This window comes from Mus musculus, chromosome 19 (assembly GCF_000001635.26).
Source record: "Mus musculus strain C57BL/6J chromosome 19, GRCm38.p6 C57BL/6J".
Lineage (NCBI taxonomy): Eukaryota > Metazoa > Chordata > Mammalia > Rodentia > Muridae > Mus > Mus musculus.
In genome coordinates, this window is record NC_000085.6 from 3,578,482 (window position 1) to 3,597,634 (window position 19,153).

Consider the following 19,153-nt stretch of genomic DNA (forward strand, 5'->3'; position numbering starts at 1 on the left):
CTTGCAGGTTTGATGGGTCTCCTCTCCCTCTCTCTCTTCCTCTCCCTCTTTCTTTCTCTTCACCTCTCCCACCCTCTTTCAATCTCCCTCCCTCTCTCCCTTGCTCTTGCTCCCTTTCTCCCCCCTTCTTTGTTCTTCCTCTCTACCTCTTCCTCCCTCTACCTCTCTACCTCTCCCTTTCTCCCTCCCTCCTTTCCTCTTTCTCTCTCTGCCCCATTCTCCTCCCACCACTTCCCTCTAGAGTGTAACAGTTCAGTTTTCAGTCTATTTTGAAGAGCACACACATTTAAGATTTTGTTTTAAGCCCAATCAGCAGAGTGGAGAGAGAACACCTTTAAGTTCCTTAAACTTGGGGAGCAAAATAGTAGCTGCCTCAATTGACTTCATTGTAATGTAAAAGAAAGCAAACAAGCAAACCCTCTGACTTCCCCAAAGGGCATTTGGACATCTCCCATCATATACTGCAACAGAAAGAGGAGCTCTGCATAAAAACTGTAAAGTAGGTAAATTCAACCTGAGATAGCAGGGCGTGGTGGCGCACGCCTTTAATCCCAGCACTTGGGAGGCAGAGGCAGGTGAATTTCTGAGTTCAAGGCCAGCCTGGTCTACAGAGTGAGTTCCAGGACAGCCAGGGCTACACAGAGAAACCCTGTCTCGAAAAACAAAAACAAAACAAAAAAAAGTTCAACCTGAGAAAGGATGCCCCAGTGCCTTTCGTTCTTCTCTCTTCTCTTCCAAACTCTGCTGACACAGATGCAGGGAATGAAAAGGGGCCATTACAGCCCTGGCAGAGGACAAGGCCCAGAAGGGCAGGGCTGGCACACAGGTTGTTGCTGGGTCAGGTTAAGAGCTCCTGAGGTTCATGAGGAGGAACCAGAGTCTCCTAGGAGACCCAAGCAGTCACCCACTTGGCCTTTGTCTTAGTCAGGGTTTCTATTACTGTACAAACATCATGACCAAGAAGCAAGTTGGGGAGGAAAGGGTTTATTCAGCTTACACTTCCATACTGCTGTTCATCACCAAGGAAGTCAGGACTGGAACTCAAGCAGGTCAGGAAACAGGAGCTGATGCAGAGGCCATGGAGGGATGTTCTTTACTGGCTTGCTTCCCCTGGCTTGCTCAGCCTGCTCTCTTATAGAACTAAGACTATCAGCCCAGAGATGGTCTCACCCACAAGGGGCCTTTCCCCTTGATCACTAATTGAGAAAATGCCTTACAGTTGGATCTCATGGAGGCATTTCCTCAACTGAAGCTCCTTTCTCTGTGATAACTCCAGCTGTGTCAAGTTGACACAAAACCATCCAGTGCAGCCTTGAAGTTCACTCTCTTTCCCTGCTGGTTTTTACAGGTTTACAGTGTGAGAGCTGGCAAGGATCTGGACTTCCCTAAAAGGATGGCTGATAGCTGCCCAGTCTGTGAAACAGGGACCCACCAGGCATGCTGACCACTCTATGGTGATCAAGCTCCTGGAAAAGGAAGTGAAGAAGACACTTGGGGAGGGGGGGGGAGGGACAGACAGACAGACAGACCGTGGCTTGAGATCCACCACAGATCACCAGCAAGAAGCCAGAGAGGTCCTGGAGGGTGGGACCCCAGCCCTGATCTTTTGAAAGAAGCTAAATGTAACCTGAGCCCCAGCAAACTTCCAGTCATGTGGACTATTCACTCAAGATGGACACTGCCTCCGTAGCTCAGGGTGGCTATAGATGTAGACCAAGGGCTGTGGACACAGGACAGACAGTATGAAAGATCCTGACAGACAGAATGTAAAAGGTCACAGAAGCCCTGAAATTGGCAAAATAGATTTCATTGTTAGTAGAAGTAGCTTCACTGATTTAGAAAAATAGAAGTGCACAATGCTTTGGCCGTTCCTTGAACCCGTGTGTCTGCCAATGTTCTGACCGTTCCTTGAACCCAGGTGTGTGCCCACTGCTGCACCTCACTGCCAGGTGTTTGTGATATTGGTTGCTGGGATAGTCAGAAAATCTCCCCAGCAACCACAGCCGGGGCCAGTCTGGAGTTACTGCACCTTCATTAAACTCTTTCCTTGTTTCCCTCCCATACCCATTTCTTGAGAAATCAATCATTTTACATTGTTTAGATCTGGAAATCCCCTATTCCTCCCTCCTCCCCCCCCCCCCCCGCCCCGAGGGCCTATAAAAACTGGGACCTCTTTCCCCTCGGGGTCAACTCCTCTACACCTGTGTGGGATATGAGTCGTCCCCAGAGTTCTGGCTTTCCCCAATAAAGCCTCATGTGGTTTGCATCAAGCTTGGTCTCTCATGAGTTCTTGGGGGTCCGCTATTATCCCGAGGCTTGAGCAAGGGACTCCTCTCGGGGTCTTTCATTGGGGGCTCATCCGGGATTGGCACCTGAAGACCCACTTGGAGGTGAGGTTTCTTGTCTAAAAATATTTTGTGAGCCAGCAAGGTTCAGTGCTGAAATTTGCAGCTGCAGAGACCCGTACCTCGGTGTGAGGCATGGAGTGTGAACAGCAGACGTGCTGGAATCACCGGCTGTGCAGCTCTGGGGTACGCCCCGAGCGAGGGGAAGGACTCCAGGAGTCCATCTGGGGTGGGGAGTGAAGAGTCAGTAGTCTTCCTAGATTGGAGGATTTTCGCACTTCCCTGACCTTTTGCATTTCTGAGTTGGTTTTGTGTGTCCATTTGTCAGTATGTGTGTGGTTTTTGTGTCTGTTTCATGTTTTCTGTGATATTGGACAATAAGACAGACTGTAATGACCCCCCTCCCCAAGTTTGACTTTAGACCACTGGACTGAAGTTAGATCAAGGGGCCATAATCTTTCAGTAGAAATTAAGAAGGGACCTTGGCAGACTTTTTGCGCCTCCGAGTGGCTGGCTTTTGATGTAGAGTGGCCACCAGAGGGGACTTTTGACTTGGCTCTTATCTTTGAAGTTAAAGCCATTGTTTTTCAGAGTGGACCTGGGTCCCACTCGGATCAACAGCCTTACCTCATCCAGAATTCACCGCCATAAATCAAACCATGGATTCCCTGCAGAGCCCAGAGTCCCCCAGCAGATGGAGCTCCTGCCACCACTTCTGCTTTTCCTTTGCTGTAGGCGACCTGCCCGTGGACCCACAATCTCTGCAGACCCTACCATGCCTCCTTTTCCGAGAATCCGGCCAGCCTGACTGCTGGAGTCTCTTATGTTTTCTCATCAACCCACTTGAGATGATTGTCAGCAGCTCCTACAGGTTCTATTTACCACTGTAGAAAAAGAGCATATTCTCCTGGAGGCTCAGAAAAATGTTCCTGGAGTGAATGGAGACCCAAACAACCTACCCAATGAGATTAACGCTGGGTTCCCTCTAGACCGGCCAGATTGGAACTACAACACTGCTCAAGGTAGGGAGAGGTTGGCAGTTTACCACCGGGCTCTGGTCTAAAGGGAGCAGCGAGACGCCCCACCAATTTGGCTAAGGTAAGAGAGGTGATGCAGGGCCCTACTGAGCCCCTATCTGTTTTTCTGGAAAGATTGATGGAAGCTTATAGATGCTATATTCCTTTTGACCCAACCACTGAGAGTCAACAAGCCAAGGTTGCTATGGCTTTTATAGGGCAGTCAACATCAGATATTAAGAGGAAGTTACAGAGACTAGAAGGATTACATGCCATGGTTTACAAGATTTAGTCAAGGAGACAGAAAAGGTGTATCACAAGAGAGAGATGAAGAAAGAAAGAATAAAAGGGATGGAAGATAGGAGAGGAATGTAAGCAGGATTTTGGCTGCAAGTAGTAGAGGAGCATAAAGGAAGGAACAGGCCTGAGAATAGACAGGGTACCTGGGCAACAGGGAACCTAGACTTGGAGGAAGAAGACCCATCCAGAAGACTTTAGAGAAGGATCAATGTGCCGATTGCAAAGAGAAAGGACTGTGACTCAAATACTGGCACTGGCTACTCCAAGACAGGTGAGAGAATTCTTGGGCACCGCTGGGTTCTGCAGACTTTGGATACCTGGGTTTGCAACACTGGCTGCCCCCTTGTACCTCCTGACCAAAGAAAGTGGAGAATTCCGATGGTCATCAGAACATCAGAGAGTCTTTGAAATATTAGAGGCCCTGTTGACTGCACCAGCCTTGGCTTTGCCAGATCTAAATAAACCCTTCATCCTCTATGTTGATGAGAGGGCGGGGGTGGCCAGAGGAGTTCTTACTCAGGCTCTAGGGCCATAGAAGAATCCCATGACACATTTGTCTAAGAAGCTGGACCCAGTGGCCAGCGGATAGCCCATATGTTTAAAGGCCATTGCTGCAGTAGCCTTACTCGTTAAAGATGCCGACAAATTAACTTTGGGAGAGCAAATAACTGTGGTAGCCCCCCACTCTCTTAAAAGCATTATCTGCCAGCCCCCAGACCAATGGATGACAAATGCCTGGTTGACCCACTACCAGAGTCTGTTGCTGACTGAACGGGACATGTTTGCTCCTCCTGCTATCCTCAACTCTGCTACCTTCCTGCCTGAAACGGACGACTCCTCGCCCGTTTACTGCTGTGTGGACATCCTTGTGGAAGAAATTGGGATCCGAAGTGATCTATGCAACCAGCTGTGGCCAGGTGTTCCAAACTGGTACACAGATGGAAGCAGCTTCCCAGTAGAAGTTTTTATACGTACCTTTTCAAGATGGGTGGAGGCCTCCTCAACGAAAAAAGGAAACTGCCAATGTTGTGGTTAAGAAAATCCTAGAAGAAATTTTTCCACGGAATACCTAAGGTAATAGGGTCTGACAACAGACCTGCCTTTGTTGCCCAGGTAAGTCAGGGACTGGCCATCCAACTGGGGATTAATTGCATTTTACATTGTGTTTATAGACCCCAGAGTTCAGGATAGGTAGAAAGGGTAAATAGAACTCTAAAAGAGACCTTGACTAAATTGACCTTAGAGACCGGCGGCAATGACTGGACAGTGCTCCTTCCCTTTGCCTTGTTCCACATCAGGAACACACTGGGAAAATCTAAGACTCAGGAAGGACAGGAAAGTTACAAGGCATAAAAGTAAACAAAATTCACAAGCCTCAGGAAGGTCCCTCTCAAAAGCTATACGAGCTTAATAATGGCTGCTGAGAAGAGATGCTCCAATCTGCAGTTACCTCCAAGTTGAGATCCAGAGATGCAGTATCAGGGAGTTGTGGCCCATGCTGAATTGGGCTTCTCAGTGATATAGTTGCTTTTGAATCACCCCCAGTCCTTTGAGTTATCTATTAAGCTCAATGGTTCACTTAGGCCTGCCCATTACCTCTGAGCTTTAGTAGGTCACAACCTTTGTCTTATCAAGGATCATCCCTGCTGGGGACAGTCTCCCCTGGCATTGTTTCACAGAACCCTTAGGAGAACCACCAGTGACAAGTGTCAATCAGATCCATTCACAATTGCATCTGTTTATAGAGGACCCATAGATAGGCCTTTACCCCAGTCTAAGCTAAGATTGCCAGGTCTGACCATCATCCTGGGGGGCTCCTGATAAATCTCAGCCAGGACAGCAACTCTTGTATGTTCTAGTGAAGCAGTGCCTGCAGTCCCTAGTCCTCTCTCCTACAGACCTTCCTTCCTTTAGCCACTTTTACCTTGCTCTGCATTTCCAGCCCCCTTGGAATAGATCAAGAATTCCATTTCAGAACTCCATTGGCAGGCCAGAACCTCTAGATTTCCTTTCAGTTCTCAGGTGTTGTCACACCCAAAACTGAGTGTGGTCATTCTGACTTCTCTCCAATGCCACATTTTCCATCAAGCTTGAAGCTGATGTGACAGGACATTGTCTACCCCCTTCAACTGTCAGTCACCCACTCTCCTCAATCTATGACACAACTTACTTCATCACCTGTCAGACAGGAGACCCCTGCCCAGGACAGAGACCAGGATTCCATACTGCCCAGATGAACGTGTAGACAGACCTCAGGTTCTGCTCACTAGATGCTTCCAGGAACAAAAGGCACTGTCTATGACATGACCAGAGCAACTACAGTCTGGCAGAGTCAAATTCATAGCTCCATCCAATGGGGTCTAAATAGGTGGGATGGTCAGAGGGCTACCTTGGCCTCTGGCCCTTATGATTGACACCAGGATGAGCCAGAATGCCAACACAGCTTATAGCCCAGGAACACAACATGCAGTGCAAAATGGGAAACCACCTGAGCCTTTGAGCAGCATGTGAACGATGCTCTGTACAGGTCAGTTCACAGCCTCTGTCTGCCTAAGGGGGCTTGATAGAAGGACAGCCATGCCCAGGAACATGCTCACCCGGTGGCGGCCATCCAGTGGGGTGAAATCCGTTCTTTGGGAACAGGCTCAATACTCAAATATTCACGAGGCACAAAGGAATGGCAGGTATGTTTTAAAAAATTAAGTTTATAAATATTTTCTCCACTGTACAAAGTTTTCCCAGCCCTGCCCACCCCTTCACCGCTCACATTTCTCACTTGTTAAAAATCCCAATTATATTTATTTTTTAAATCATAAAATATATTTTTCCTTTGTTCATATTTAAAAATATTTACAGGGAGGCAGCAGGGCCGGGTGGACGGCCGAGGTCAGGACGAGTCCGTGCAGGGGGACGGTGGGGGCGGGAAGAGGTGGCAGTAACTCCTCTCAGTGCCTGGTGAGGGTGGGCAGCTGTCCTCTGCAGATAGGTACTGGCTGTGGGGGGTGGGCGGGGGGGGGTAGGGGTCTGAGTCCGAATTCAAGTCCAGGTAGTATTTGCTGCTCTTCCAGCGACTGGTGCTGTAGTCACTGTCACACACATCTGTGCTGCACGGTGTTGTTGGGGGTGCCATACCTCGAATGACGTAGGGCCTAGAAGGAACACAGAAGAAGTTCACATGTGTGCCTAGCCACCTGTGTACAAGGCTGCTCCTTGAGCCGGGTGTGGTGGCGCACGCCTTTAATCCCAGCACTCGGGAGGCAGAGGCAGGCGGATTTCTGAGTTCGAGGCCAGCCTGGTCTACAAAGTGAGTTCCAAGACAGACAGCCAGAGGAGCTATAAAGAGAAACCCTGTCTCGAAAAACCAAAAAAAAAAAAAAAAAAAAAAAAAAAAAAAAAGAAAGATTTCCTAAAGGCATACTGTGGTGGTGGATAAAGACTTTTGACACAGAGCAGGGGCCCCTGCACCCCTCTAAGACAAACCGACCAATAGACTTACTGGTTCTCTGGTGTGAATTTTTGATGGCATACCATTGGGGTCTTATGAAAAAGAGTAAGCTATTTGCATCACCCCAGTATTAGGAATGCTCACAGCACCACTCTCACTCAGGAGAACCGGTCTGAGAACCCCAATATAGGTAACTTGTGGGTTGGAGTCTGGCTGAGCGCTTTTGGGGTTTCCAGCTCAGATAGGCCACTGTCTTAACAAAGGAGCAAAAATCACCCTTTAGCTGGAGAAATGGCTCAGTGGTTAGAAACATGTATAGTTCTTACAAAGGACCAGAATTTGATTCCCAAAACTCACATCAGGTAGCTCACAATTGTGTGTAACTCCAGCTCCAGGGAATGCCTCTGGCCTCTTCTCAGGCACACACACACAATTGAAAAATCATCGTAATGGAGGTTACATTAGTCAGGTTTTGACCAGGGCCATGGCTGAGCTGAGACACAGCAGAGCCTAAGCACTCGTTTCCATGCAGTGAGACAGCACTGGAGGGAGGGGGAGCGAATCCTTTCCTAGATTCCTTCAAGGCCGGCCGTGCTCCAGGTGTCTCAAGCAATGGAGAAGCCCATTATGTATGTATTCACTTGTATAAAACCAGCTCTGAGCTCACACTCAGCCACACCCCACAAACCCAGCAAGGAGAGGCAAACAGCATAGACAGAGCCCATGGGACACACATGGAGGAAGGCGGAGACAAGGCCCTTCTCACTAGTAGGGAAGGCGAGGACAAGCTCCTACCTGTATGGTCTAGCGGTGGCCGGGATGCCTGAAGAATAAAACACGTCCACGTTGTAGAGAGAGGGGTCTGTGGCCGGGGACGGGGGTGGGTTCAGGATCTGAGGAGAGGGAGGGAGACGGGTTACTCCAAGCGTCTCCTGGCTGAATCATTTACTCAGCTTGCCAGCCTGGGGTCTGGAGCTCTATTCTCTGCCTGTGGTCCCCAGAACCCTTCCAGAGCTAGTGAAACTTAGGAAGCAGAGGGGTGGCATCAGCCATCTTCCCCAAAGGTGCTGATCAGAGGCATGGAGACCAAAGTGCTTTCAACCAGATGTCCTCGGCCCTCTCAGCATTACTGTGCTGGCCAGTAGGGGGCAGTGTCAGCAAGAGCACTCCCATTAGCCCTGAGCCCAGCAGCAGTAGGTCTCTCTGCAGAGGCTGTGTGCCTCTCTCTCTGCTTCCCTCAGATACCTCCCACTGGCTGCACTTGACTTTCACTCCTGTATCTCCTGCCATTCCCTGTGACCTGGCTCCTACTCAAGATGCCCCAAGTCCCTGCTGGAGCTTTAACCAATACAGAGGTTGGAGAAGGAGGTAGAGGTGGTGGCTCACCCCTTTTTCAAGAAGCTGTGCACATTGCCACTCACCACTGACTGTGATGGGAAGACAACAAACTGGACTGTGAGATGTGCTTTGCTGGGGGCTTGGTGACAGACCCCTCTAAGTATGTCTCTGATCAGATCCTGAGTGCCAGGACCTAGTCAACGGATCAATGGTAGATGAAACATGGTCTGAAAGCATTTGAAGTGGCAAAAAGGAGGACAGAGCCTACTTGGAAGTAGGTTCCTGAGGAAGACCTAGCCTCAGCTCCTTTCTGTGCCCCTTTCTCTCCAGTCTGAACTCATGAAGCGGTTCTGCCCTCCACCCCGTCTCCTACCACCATGTTGTTTGGTTCAAAAAACTCTAGGCTGAAACCTTTGAATCCCTGAACCCATGAGCCAAAATAAACCACTCCCCCCTACCCCCCCATCCCGCTTTAAATTGTTTGTGTTGGGTATTTCCTCACAGTGACACGTTTTGTTTTGTTTTGTTTTCCGAGACAGAGTTTCTCTGTGCAGTCCTGGCTATCCTGGAACTCACTCTGTAGACCAGGCTAGCCTCAAAGTGACACGTATTTTGTTGTTGTTGTTGTTGTTGTTTTGTTTTTTTTTCAAGACAGGGTTTCTCTGTATAGCCCTGGCTGTCCTGGAACTCACTTTGTAGACCAGGCTGGCCTCGAACTCAGAAATCTCCCTGCCTCTGCCTCCCAAGTGCTGGGATTAAAGGCGTGTACCACCACCGCCTGGCTGTGACACGTATTTTAATTTTAATTTTTTATTTTTTTGGTTTTTTCGAGACAGGGTTTCTCTGTGTAGTCCTGGCTGTCCTGGAACTCACTCTGTAGACCAGGCTGGCCTCGAACTCAGAAATCCGCCTGCCTCTGCCTCCCAAGTGCTTAATCCTACGCTAGACTAGTTGTGTTTTGACAGCAGCAGTCTTGCAAGTGTGGCCCTCTGCTGGCATGAAGGGGAACTGTCCCCTCTAGCAAAAGAGGTCAAAATGACAAACCAAGACACCCAGATAGGTACCAAGGTTGAGGTACTAAGATTGGGACAGCTCCCAGTGACCCCACCTGTGACAAGGAAAAAACAGGCATCTCATCTACACCCACTGAGGAATAAGCCAGGCTGTGGTCACCACACACACTTCCTAGGGATGCGCTAACATGTAATGTCTGAGCACAGGGGCTGGATAAGCATTGCTACCATCAAATGCCAGGCTCTGAGAAGGCTCTTCAGGAGCAACTGCTTTACTTCACTTGGTCCTATTTACTTCTCTGTCTGTGTGTTTGTTTCTTTATCTGAGGCAATGTCTCACCATGTAGCCCTGCCTTGGCCGGGTATTCACTATGTAAACCAAGCTAAACTCCAACTCACTGTGTAAAATAGGCTAGCCTGGAAATCATTATGCAGAACAGATTGGCACTGAACTCAGCCTCCCAAGGTGCACACAGATTTGCTAAATTTTATTTTATGTTTAGTTTACTTATTTATTTATTTTTCCGAGACAGGGTTTCTCTATATAGTCCTGGTTGTCCTGGAACTCACTCTGTAGACCAGGCTGGCCTCGAACTCAGAAATTCGCCTGCCTCTACCTCTCAAGTGCATCACCACACCCAGCTTAAATTTTATTCTTTTTTTTTTTTTTTTTAAGATTTATTTATTTATTGTAAGTACACTGTAGCTGTCCTCAGACACTCCAGAAGAGGGAGTCAGATCTCGTTACGGATGGTTGTGAGCCACCATGTGGTTGCTGGGATTTGAACTCCTGACCTTCGGAAGAGCAGTCAGATGCTCTTACCCACTGAGCCATCTCACCAGCCCCTTAAATTTTATTCTTAAAACAGGCTCTAACCATTTATCCCAGGCTGGCTCATACGAATGGCAATCCTCAGAGTCAGCCACTCAAGTGCTGGGAGTAGAGGCATGAGCCACAGTGCTCAGGTAAACTATCCTGGCAACTAGCCTCAATATGCTATTCTCAATATGTGTGGTACTAGGGACTGAATCTGGAGCTAGAGTCATGAGAGGCAAGCGCTCTACCACTGAGCTAGAGTGCCAACCTGCACGTGTGTAAGCTGTTAAAATCCACATTTGCAGGATCCTGTCTAGGTCCTGCTTATGCTACTAGACTGCATGTATGTGGCTTTTTACCATGTGAGAACCTGGGGTGGGAGATATTATCCCCTGGGGTTGAGCATAAATTCACAATGACCTAAAACTGAAGTTTAAAAATAAAAAATAAGAAAAGCCACTTCCTTCTTAGAGAAAATTAAGTTCATACCTTATAAACCCATAAATTCTGACTCCAAGCTTACATAAAGAGTCTCCCATGAAAGCCAGGAGTGGCGGTGCATACTTGTAATCTCAGGTATTAGGGAGACTGTGGCAGAAAGATGAGTTCAAGGCCATGGTGGAACAGATCCTATCTCAAAATACAATAATAATGCCCAGAGAACTCACAGGTATACATAGCTCCTAGAGTCCCATTTGACTTAGTTAGCATCTGTATTCCGTGCTCTTTGAATACTGCACTCTGAGCACACTACACTAGCTGCTTCTGAAGAGCTGACTCTGTGGTTTCCTGGGGATCCCACTTCGATGTGCAGGTCTGCAGACCTGTGACTATGCTCAGTGCACTGAGTGCAGGGCTTTAACTTACGAGAGGTAGTTCTGAGCTGCTCTGCCAGCCGAGATAGCTATGTGACTACAAAAACAGTGAGGTGTTCTAAACTCCAGATGTCGCTGGAACTTTCAGAAGACTCAGCTCCTGTCCTGTCACCTCAGATAACACTGTCCTCAGCCACATCCACCCAGGATAAGGGGAGGAGTGATAAGGAAATGACAGCACACAAACAAGGGCTACCCCAAGGGGCAAGGGGAGGCTCCCTAGGGAGCCCCTGGAAGAAGCTCAAGGGGCTGTCCTTGCCTTTGTGTAAGCTGCAAGGCCTGGTCGAGGCAAGGTGCCTACAGAACATGCAGTCAAGCACTGAGGTCTCCAAGGACACCCACTATTGTAGCCCCCACTGTGGCTTTGCCCTCTAGGGTGTGTTACCTAGGTCTGAAAATGCTAATATCTGTCTTGACTCTTTCTTAAAAAAATTACATCAATGTGTTGGTTGGGGGCCAGCGCACATGCCATAGTGTGTGGGGAGGGTGGAGGGCAGCCGGAGAGAACTGGTTTCCTCCTTCTAGCGCGTGGCTCCCAGGAACTGAACTCAGGCTGGCAGTTGTTGTCAAGCCCCTTGCCCTGATAAACCATCCCATTAGCCCTATCTTCACTGTTACATTCATATAACCTACTGCAGGGTATTGTTAGAATTATTCAGGCTTATTATTAGTCACAAACTTCTTCCTGCATCTGATATATAAATGACATGACCACAGGTCTGTGTGCACAGGGAAAAGCCAGCATGTTGATGTCTGGCACTATCTATATTTTTGAGCCCCTTCGGCCTTAGCTGTCCTAGAACTTGTTATGTAGTCTATACTAGCCTTGAACTCATAGAAATCCTCCTGCCTCTGCCTCTCAAGGGCTAAAATTAAAAGTGTGTGCGCCCTGACACCAGGTTGTTATTTTGGGTTTTGAGATATAAAGACATGTCTCTCAGGCTGTCCTCCAGCTCCTTGTGTAAACAAGGATGACCTTGGATTCCACATCCTTCTACCTCCATCTCTATACCCACTATCCTGTGTAGGGGATAGAACACAGACCTTGGAACATGCACCCTAAGAACTGAGCCACATCCCCTTCTGTATCTGTGTTTTGTCGACCATCTCAATAGCCACAGGTCACCCTCTCCTACACAGAAAACAATAGCACGAGTGAGAAGTGGGGGGCATCACTCAGCACCCTTCTCTGGGGTGAGAAGTGGGGGGCATCACTCAGCACCCTTCTCTGGGGTGCTGGAAGAATCACTAGCTTAGAAAGCCTTCCACCCAGGAAGTCCCTGGAGCCAGCACTGAGGGGAGAGTCTCCCACTGCCATCCATTCGCCTGCCTGCTTCACTCACCGGCGGATATAGTGTGGCCTTTGTGCTGGACGAGCTGCTGGATGAGGCCCCAGTGACGTGATTCCGGTCATAGAGGGGCACACTGCCGCGCCCCCCCACCAGGCTCATGGAGCTCATCACGGACTTGCTGCACGGGATGCCTGTGGGAATGGACAGGCCATGTCAGAATGAGCAAATGCCCAGCCTCGGTCCCAACACCCACAAAACTCCTACTCGGGCAGTCATGTATCACCTCCTGCAGATCTGGATTTCTGGCGATACCAGGGCAAGCTATCCAAGTCTCTAGAAAGCACTCAGACTCAGAGAAATTCTCAGGAAGGCTGAGTGGAGAACATACCACACAAACAGAGGCCAGGCATCCTAAGAATCCTGGGAGAGTGATGCTGTCGCAGCCCCTGACAAGTTCTGCCTTCTACCCCTACAAAGCTGCAGAGGCTTGGGCAGTCTTCAGGTGGCCTCAGAGGAAACAGCTACTTTCACCCTCAAGAGGCATGGAAATGGGCACACCCTGCTGCTGACAGGGTTTGAAGCAAAAAGTGTCACCCCTGGAAGACCGTGTTTCTGTGGGTGACCCTCCAGGTTCTTCCCAGGCAACTCAACCAAACCCCCTCCATCACAGAGTAAATGCTTCAGGCTCCTCACCTGGGAAGGGACCGTGCTGTGAGCCACCTGGGGCTATGAAGTTGAGAGGCACATGAGGGGCTCCACCAACATACTCGTGGGGAAAGGGCCCACTGGCCCCTGTGTAGCGCTGGCACATCACACGCTGGCAGACAAAGTAGACCCCGCCCATGACGAAGAGGGAGAGGATGATACCAATGACGGGCCCAATGGCACTGCTGTGGGCTGGGATGTCATCAGAGGGTGGCTTGTTGATTTCTGTTGGGTAGGGATAGATCGCTCACATTAATCCCTAGGGGGAGGACCTCCCACGGGAAACATGCTGTGACCCTAGAAGGGCTACCTTTGCCCAAACCCCAGCAGCTGCAGGAGTAGCAGGTAAGCTGGGGACATGGGTTTGGCTCACTCTGGGACCACTGCCGCTGTTCCTGGGCCTGCCAGGGGGCTCCCTCACCTGTCTTCTCTGCCTGGCCAACCCTGCTTCCTTTCCAGTGACCCTGAGCCATGCTCTCATGGCATTGCCCACAGTGCACTGGGCGGAGGTTGGCAACAAGTATTCCCTAGCCTGTGTCATGGTGGAAGAGAGCTGGGATGGGTGGTCTGGAATTAGGTGTGAGCAGCTGGGTGCCAGTCTACAGGGGTCTATTGGGGGCAGAGCCCTTATATCAAGGCCACCAGAACGAGAAGGACACATCCCTGATTCAGCTGGCAAAAGTATGTTCACTTTGGGAACCAACAGTCCCACAGACATCAGCTCCATTCCTTCCACAACCTGAAGGAGTTGGAAAAAAAAACCTTCTGCCTCAGAGGACAGGGCCTGAGTGTGGGGAGTGTCAGCAAGCACACCAGGCCTATGGCAGCCCATGTGCTGACCTCACCAGATGAGGCCCCTGCCTAGCAAAAGACAGAGGACATCAGCAACCCTAACTCCTCCATCTGAGCCCAAAGTGTCTAACCTGAGATGGTGTCTGAGTCCGTGGGGAAACTGCCCTCTCCCATATGCCCTCCTCTCCAGAGCTGAGGGCTAAGCCCTGGTTCCCCATGCAGTGGATAGAGTAGCCACAGGCAGCAAAGCATTACATCTCTCTGAATTCCAATTCCTTCCTGTCTCCACTGACAGCCTCTAGCAAGCTTTCTCTGACTGCCCCAACCACCCATCATCCACAGTAACACCTGCACTCCTGGGTATCAATGTTATCCAAGGGATATTTACGGCATATTTATAAGTGTGCATGTATGTACAATATATACACTTCATTTTTCTTGAGGCACATGCAATCTCAGGTCTCCTCTGCTATAGAGCAGATTGTACCAAGGAGGGTCCCAGTAGCAAAAGTGTGGCTGCTACTCAGGTCTGAGGCCAACAGCTCACGGGGAGGCAGACTCCCAAGCAGGCCAACCTCTCTATGTCTGGCTTTGCCAGCACTCCACCCCATTAGGAAACTCCACAGCTCAGTCTCTGCTTTCTAGCTGTTGCCTCTCTCTGATGGTTTGTGTCAACTTGACACAATTTAGAATCACTTGTTAGACAGTCTAGATCAGGTTGGCCTGTGGGTACATGGGAACCTGAGTTTTGGCCCTAAATTTATAAGAGAAGAGAAAGAGAGCTTATGAGTAGGCATGCATGCATCCCTCCCTCCCTCCCTCCCTCCGTCCCTCCCTCCCCCCAACTATGGATGTGACCAGCAGCTTCCAGTTTCTGCCTGGATCTCCCCACAATGATGGACTGTAACCTAGAAGTGAACCCAAATAAACCCCTTCTCCCCACGTTGCTTGTGTCAGGGCATTTCATTCCACCAACAGAAAGAAACTAAAGAAGGCCACTCACTAAATGAGCCTCCTAGGTGCCTCAGGTTCCACAGCTCCACCCAATCTCCACACCAGACCCTGCCCCCTCAAGGAGCTGCCTGAAACCACTCACCACACATGAGCTCATCAGACCCATCAGCACAGTCGGGGAAGGAGTCACACTGTTGCTTGATGAGGACACACTGGCCGCTGGTGCACCGGAACTGATTGGGCAGACAGACAGCTGTGGGGAGAAAGGGGCGGTGCTCAGAGGAGCCAGAGAGCAGCAGTTTTGCCTGGCTCCAACCGAAAAGGTCTGATTCCAAATACAGACCCAGTAGCAGGAATACTTTCTAGGACCCAGCTAGAAAAGATCATGGAAAATCCAGTCTCCTTAAAATGATCCCTGAAGCTCTGTTCAATGCCAAAGGGCACAGAGACCTTGATGCCCAGCCTGTGCCCAGGAGGCATGCAGCCTGAGTCAGAGACAGCACAGAGCAGTAGCCTCAGCTCCAGGATCAAGCAGGATTTCCAGGAAGGTGGAGTCGGCAACAACGCCATTTCCTCAGTGCAGGCTGGGTCAGTGGAGCCCAGAACTCCATGGAAGTAGGTGCTGCATTTGTAGAGACCAAGGTTATCTCCTCTAACACCTGGGAGAGAGTGGGCAAACAAATCTGCAGACTGCGGCCCTCTGAGGAAGCATCTGGGGACTTAACATCCTCTCACAACCATCCATCTGGACCCTCTCCTGACATGCTCCAGGTGCTGACCTGGGAACAGGAGACAAGGGCACTCTGTCCTTCCTAGAAGTGGAGGGCCAGCACCTGCTGTCAGTGGTGAAGAGGGTGAGCAGGTGAGTGGGATGAGGGAGGATTTCTAAACTGATCACATATGATACTCTGAGACCAGAAGCAGACATTGCTGGCTCTGTAACCAACCACCCAGCTCTCGTCTAGCCTGAGAGTGGCCCACATGTACAGGAACCACTGGGCCTGGCACAGACAATGTACCTTTATTTACAGACATTGGCAGCAAACTGGTTTGGGCACATGTGCCGTTATCGTGGCTTCCACCAGATCCCTCAGAGCACTGGTGAGCTGCAAAGCAATCATCATGGCTTCACAGAGAAACCTGCCAAGGCCACTCCAGGCCTTGTCCCCTGCAGAACGTGGGGTCATGCTGAATGGGGATGCAGGAAAGTGGCAGCCAGCATCTGAGTCATTGAAAGCATAACCCAGCAGCTTCGGGCAGAGACAGCAAGAATGCCACAGGAGCAGCTCAGTGCCAGCCTGGGTCTATGGTGCTGAAAACATGTGGCCTGTGACAGAGTTCAGTGTGGATCAGGCACTAGAGCGACACACACAGCAAACGCTAAGAGAGGTTCAGGGAGGGCTGGAGACATGTCAGCACTTAGGAGACAAGGGCTACTCTTCCAGAGGACCTGGGCTCAGTTCCCAGCACCCACATGGCGCCTTACAAGCATCTGTAACTCAGGCTCCAGGCAATCCAACACCCTTTTCTGGCCTCTGCCAGCACCAGGCATGCACGTGCTACACATACACACATTCAGGCAAAACACCCATACACATAAAATGGAAATTTTAAAAAATGTTAATTAAAGGCTGGCCAGCGAGATGGCTTAATGCGGCAGTTCTCAAACTGTGGGTCTCACAGCCTCTTGGGGGAGAGGGTGTCAAAAGACCCTCTGGCAGGGTCACACGTAGGGCATCTTGCATATCAGATGATTCATAACAGCAACAAAATTACAGTTATGTACTAGCAACAAAATACATGTTATGGTTTGGAGTCACCACAACATGAGGAACTGTATTAAGGGTCACAGCACCAGGAAGGTTGAGAACCACTGACTTAGTGGATAAAGATGCCTTGGGGGCTGGAAAGATGCCTCAGCAGTTAAGAGCATTGACAGCTCTACCAAAGGTCCTGAGTTCAAATCCCAGCGACCACATGGTGGCTCACAACCATCTGTAATGAGATCAGATGCCCTCTTCTGGAGTGTCTGAAGACAGCTACAGTGTGCTTATATATAATAAACAAGTCTTTAAAAAAAGATGTCTTGAGAGTATAAGTGCAGGCTGGTGAGATGGCTCAGTGGGTAAGAGCACCAGACTGCTCTTCTGAAGGTCCAGAGTTCAAATCCCAACAACCACATGGTGGCTCACAACCATCCATAATGAGATCTGACGCCCTCTTCTGGGGTGTCTGAAGACAACTACAGTGTACTTACATATACTAAATAAATAAATCTTTAAAAAAAAAAGAGTATAACTGCATGTGTGCATGTGTGTGTATGTGTGTGTGTGTGCACGCAAAGCAATCATCATGGCTTCACAGAGAAACCTGCCAAGGCCACACAGAATCACACACATACACACACACAGAGTCACAGACACACACAGAGTTACACACACAGAGCGTCACACACACACAGTCACACACACACACATAGAGTCACACGCACACACAGAGTCACACACCATACACACAGAGTCACACACACACACACACAGACACACAGAGTCACACACACACACAGAATCACAGAGCCACACACACAGAATCACACACACATACACACAGAGTCACATACACACACAAACACACAGAGTCACACACACACACAGAGACACACACACACACAGAGTCACACACACACACACAGTCACACACACACACACAGTCACATACACACACAGAGTCACAGAGCCACACACACAGAATCACACACACATACACACAGAGTCACATACACACACACAGAGTCACACACACACACACACACAGAATCACACACACAGAGTCACACACACATACACACAGTCACACACCACACACACACACAGAATCACACACACAGAGTCACACACACATACAGAATCACACATACACAGAGTCACACACACACAGAGTCTTACACACACACACACACATACACAGTCACACACACAGAGTCACACACAATCTCAAGATAAGGGTGAGGGCCAGGTGGTGGTGATGCACCATTAATCTCAGCACTCAGGAGGCAGAGGCAGAGGCAGACAGAATTCAAGGCTAGCCTGGTCTATTGTTTCAGGACAGCCAGGGCTATATGGAGAAACCCTTGTCTCAGGGGGAAAAAAATCCAAAAAACAGAAAGAGAGAGAGAGAGAGGGAGGGAGGGAGGGAGGGTAAGAATGTAGCTAGGTTGATAAGCACAGAGTGCTTGCATAGCATTTAGGAGCCTTGGGTTTGATCCTCTACATATCACACTGATAATATATACCTATAATCCTAGCATGTAGGAAGTAGAAAAAGAATAAGTTCAAGACTATAGATACATAGCAAACTCAAGGTTAGCCCAGGCTATATAAAGCCCTATCTCAAAAGCGGGGGGACGGGGACGGGGACGGGGAACGGGGACGGGGACAGGACGACGGGACACACGTGGTCAGTCAGAGTGGTCCCAGGTGGCCAGCATTATCCCACAGATGGCACAATGCAGTGAGTGTGGCACTGCCTTTGAAGATGACACTGTACCGGGTGTGAGCCCTGAAAGCAACTGACTAATGGATTTATCTTACATTTCTGCAGAAGTCACTACCAAATGTGGAAATGTGAGTCTCAGCCTGTCTTTAAGTCAACTGCCCGAAGAATAGATGGGGTCATGCAGGAGCATTCCTTCAGGCTGTGCCTAAAACTTACTTCATTTGTTCCCACCAAGACGGCCTGCCAATTTAGCTGTTTTCTAGCACCCTTACCTGTGGAAGGCAAAATGGAGCCCCGTGTTTGATGTATAGGAAGGAAGGACAAATGGCTTTAATGGGACCTGGGAGGGAGATGGCAGCCAGGGTAGGGCCTCACCATCGCAGTTAGCTTCATCAGAGCGATCCTGGCAGTCGGCCTCACCGTCGCAGCGTAACCGCAGGTCCACACACTGGCCTCGAGCGCAGGGGAACTGAGAGGCGGAGCACACTGGGCAGCCTTCTTCATCACTCTGGTCAGCACACTCAGGGAAGCCGTCACAGCGCCAGGCTCCGGGGATGCAGTCGATCTCACCAGTGGTACATGCAAACTGATCAGGGGAGCAGGTAGGAGGCTCTAGGGGAGGGAAGGAGACCACAGTCATGCAGGCTCCACCCAGCGAGCCACGCAAAGGCATCGCTGCGCTTCCACTGACTTTGTGTCAGCAGTGCCCTGGGGACTGTCTCCTGCTCATGTGATACCTTCAGCCCCAGCACAGATAAAGGCAGGG

The 19,153-nt window shown here is 49.8% G+C and overlaps 1 protein-coding gene across 1 annotated transcript in view; it reads right to left on the reverse strand.

Moving 5' to 3' along the window:
• Positions 1–6,343: 6,343 nt before the first annotated feature.
• Lrp5 (low density lipoprotein receptor-related protein 5) overlaps positions 6,344–19,153 on the reverse strand; it is a 101,761-nt gene continuing 88,951 nt past the window's right edge. Inside the window, exons 18-23 of the mRNA NM_008513.3 lie at positions 18,763–18,999; positions 15,035–15,145; positions 13,135–13,371; positions 12,493–12,632; positions 7,902–7,999; positions 6,344–6,810 (exon numbers count right to left, since the gene is read on the reverse strand). Coding sequence (NP_032539.2) covers positions 6,549–6,810; positions 7,902–7,999; positions 12,493–12,632; positions 13,135–13,371; positions 15,035–15,145; positions 18,763–18,999 — 1,085 coding nt within the window. The 3' untranslated portion in view covers positions 6,344–6,548. The remainder of the gene's footprint in view (positions 6,811–7,901; positions 8,000–12,492; positions 12,633–13,134; positions 13,372–15,034; positions 15,146–18,762; positions 19,000–19,153) is intronic.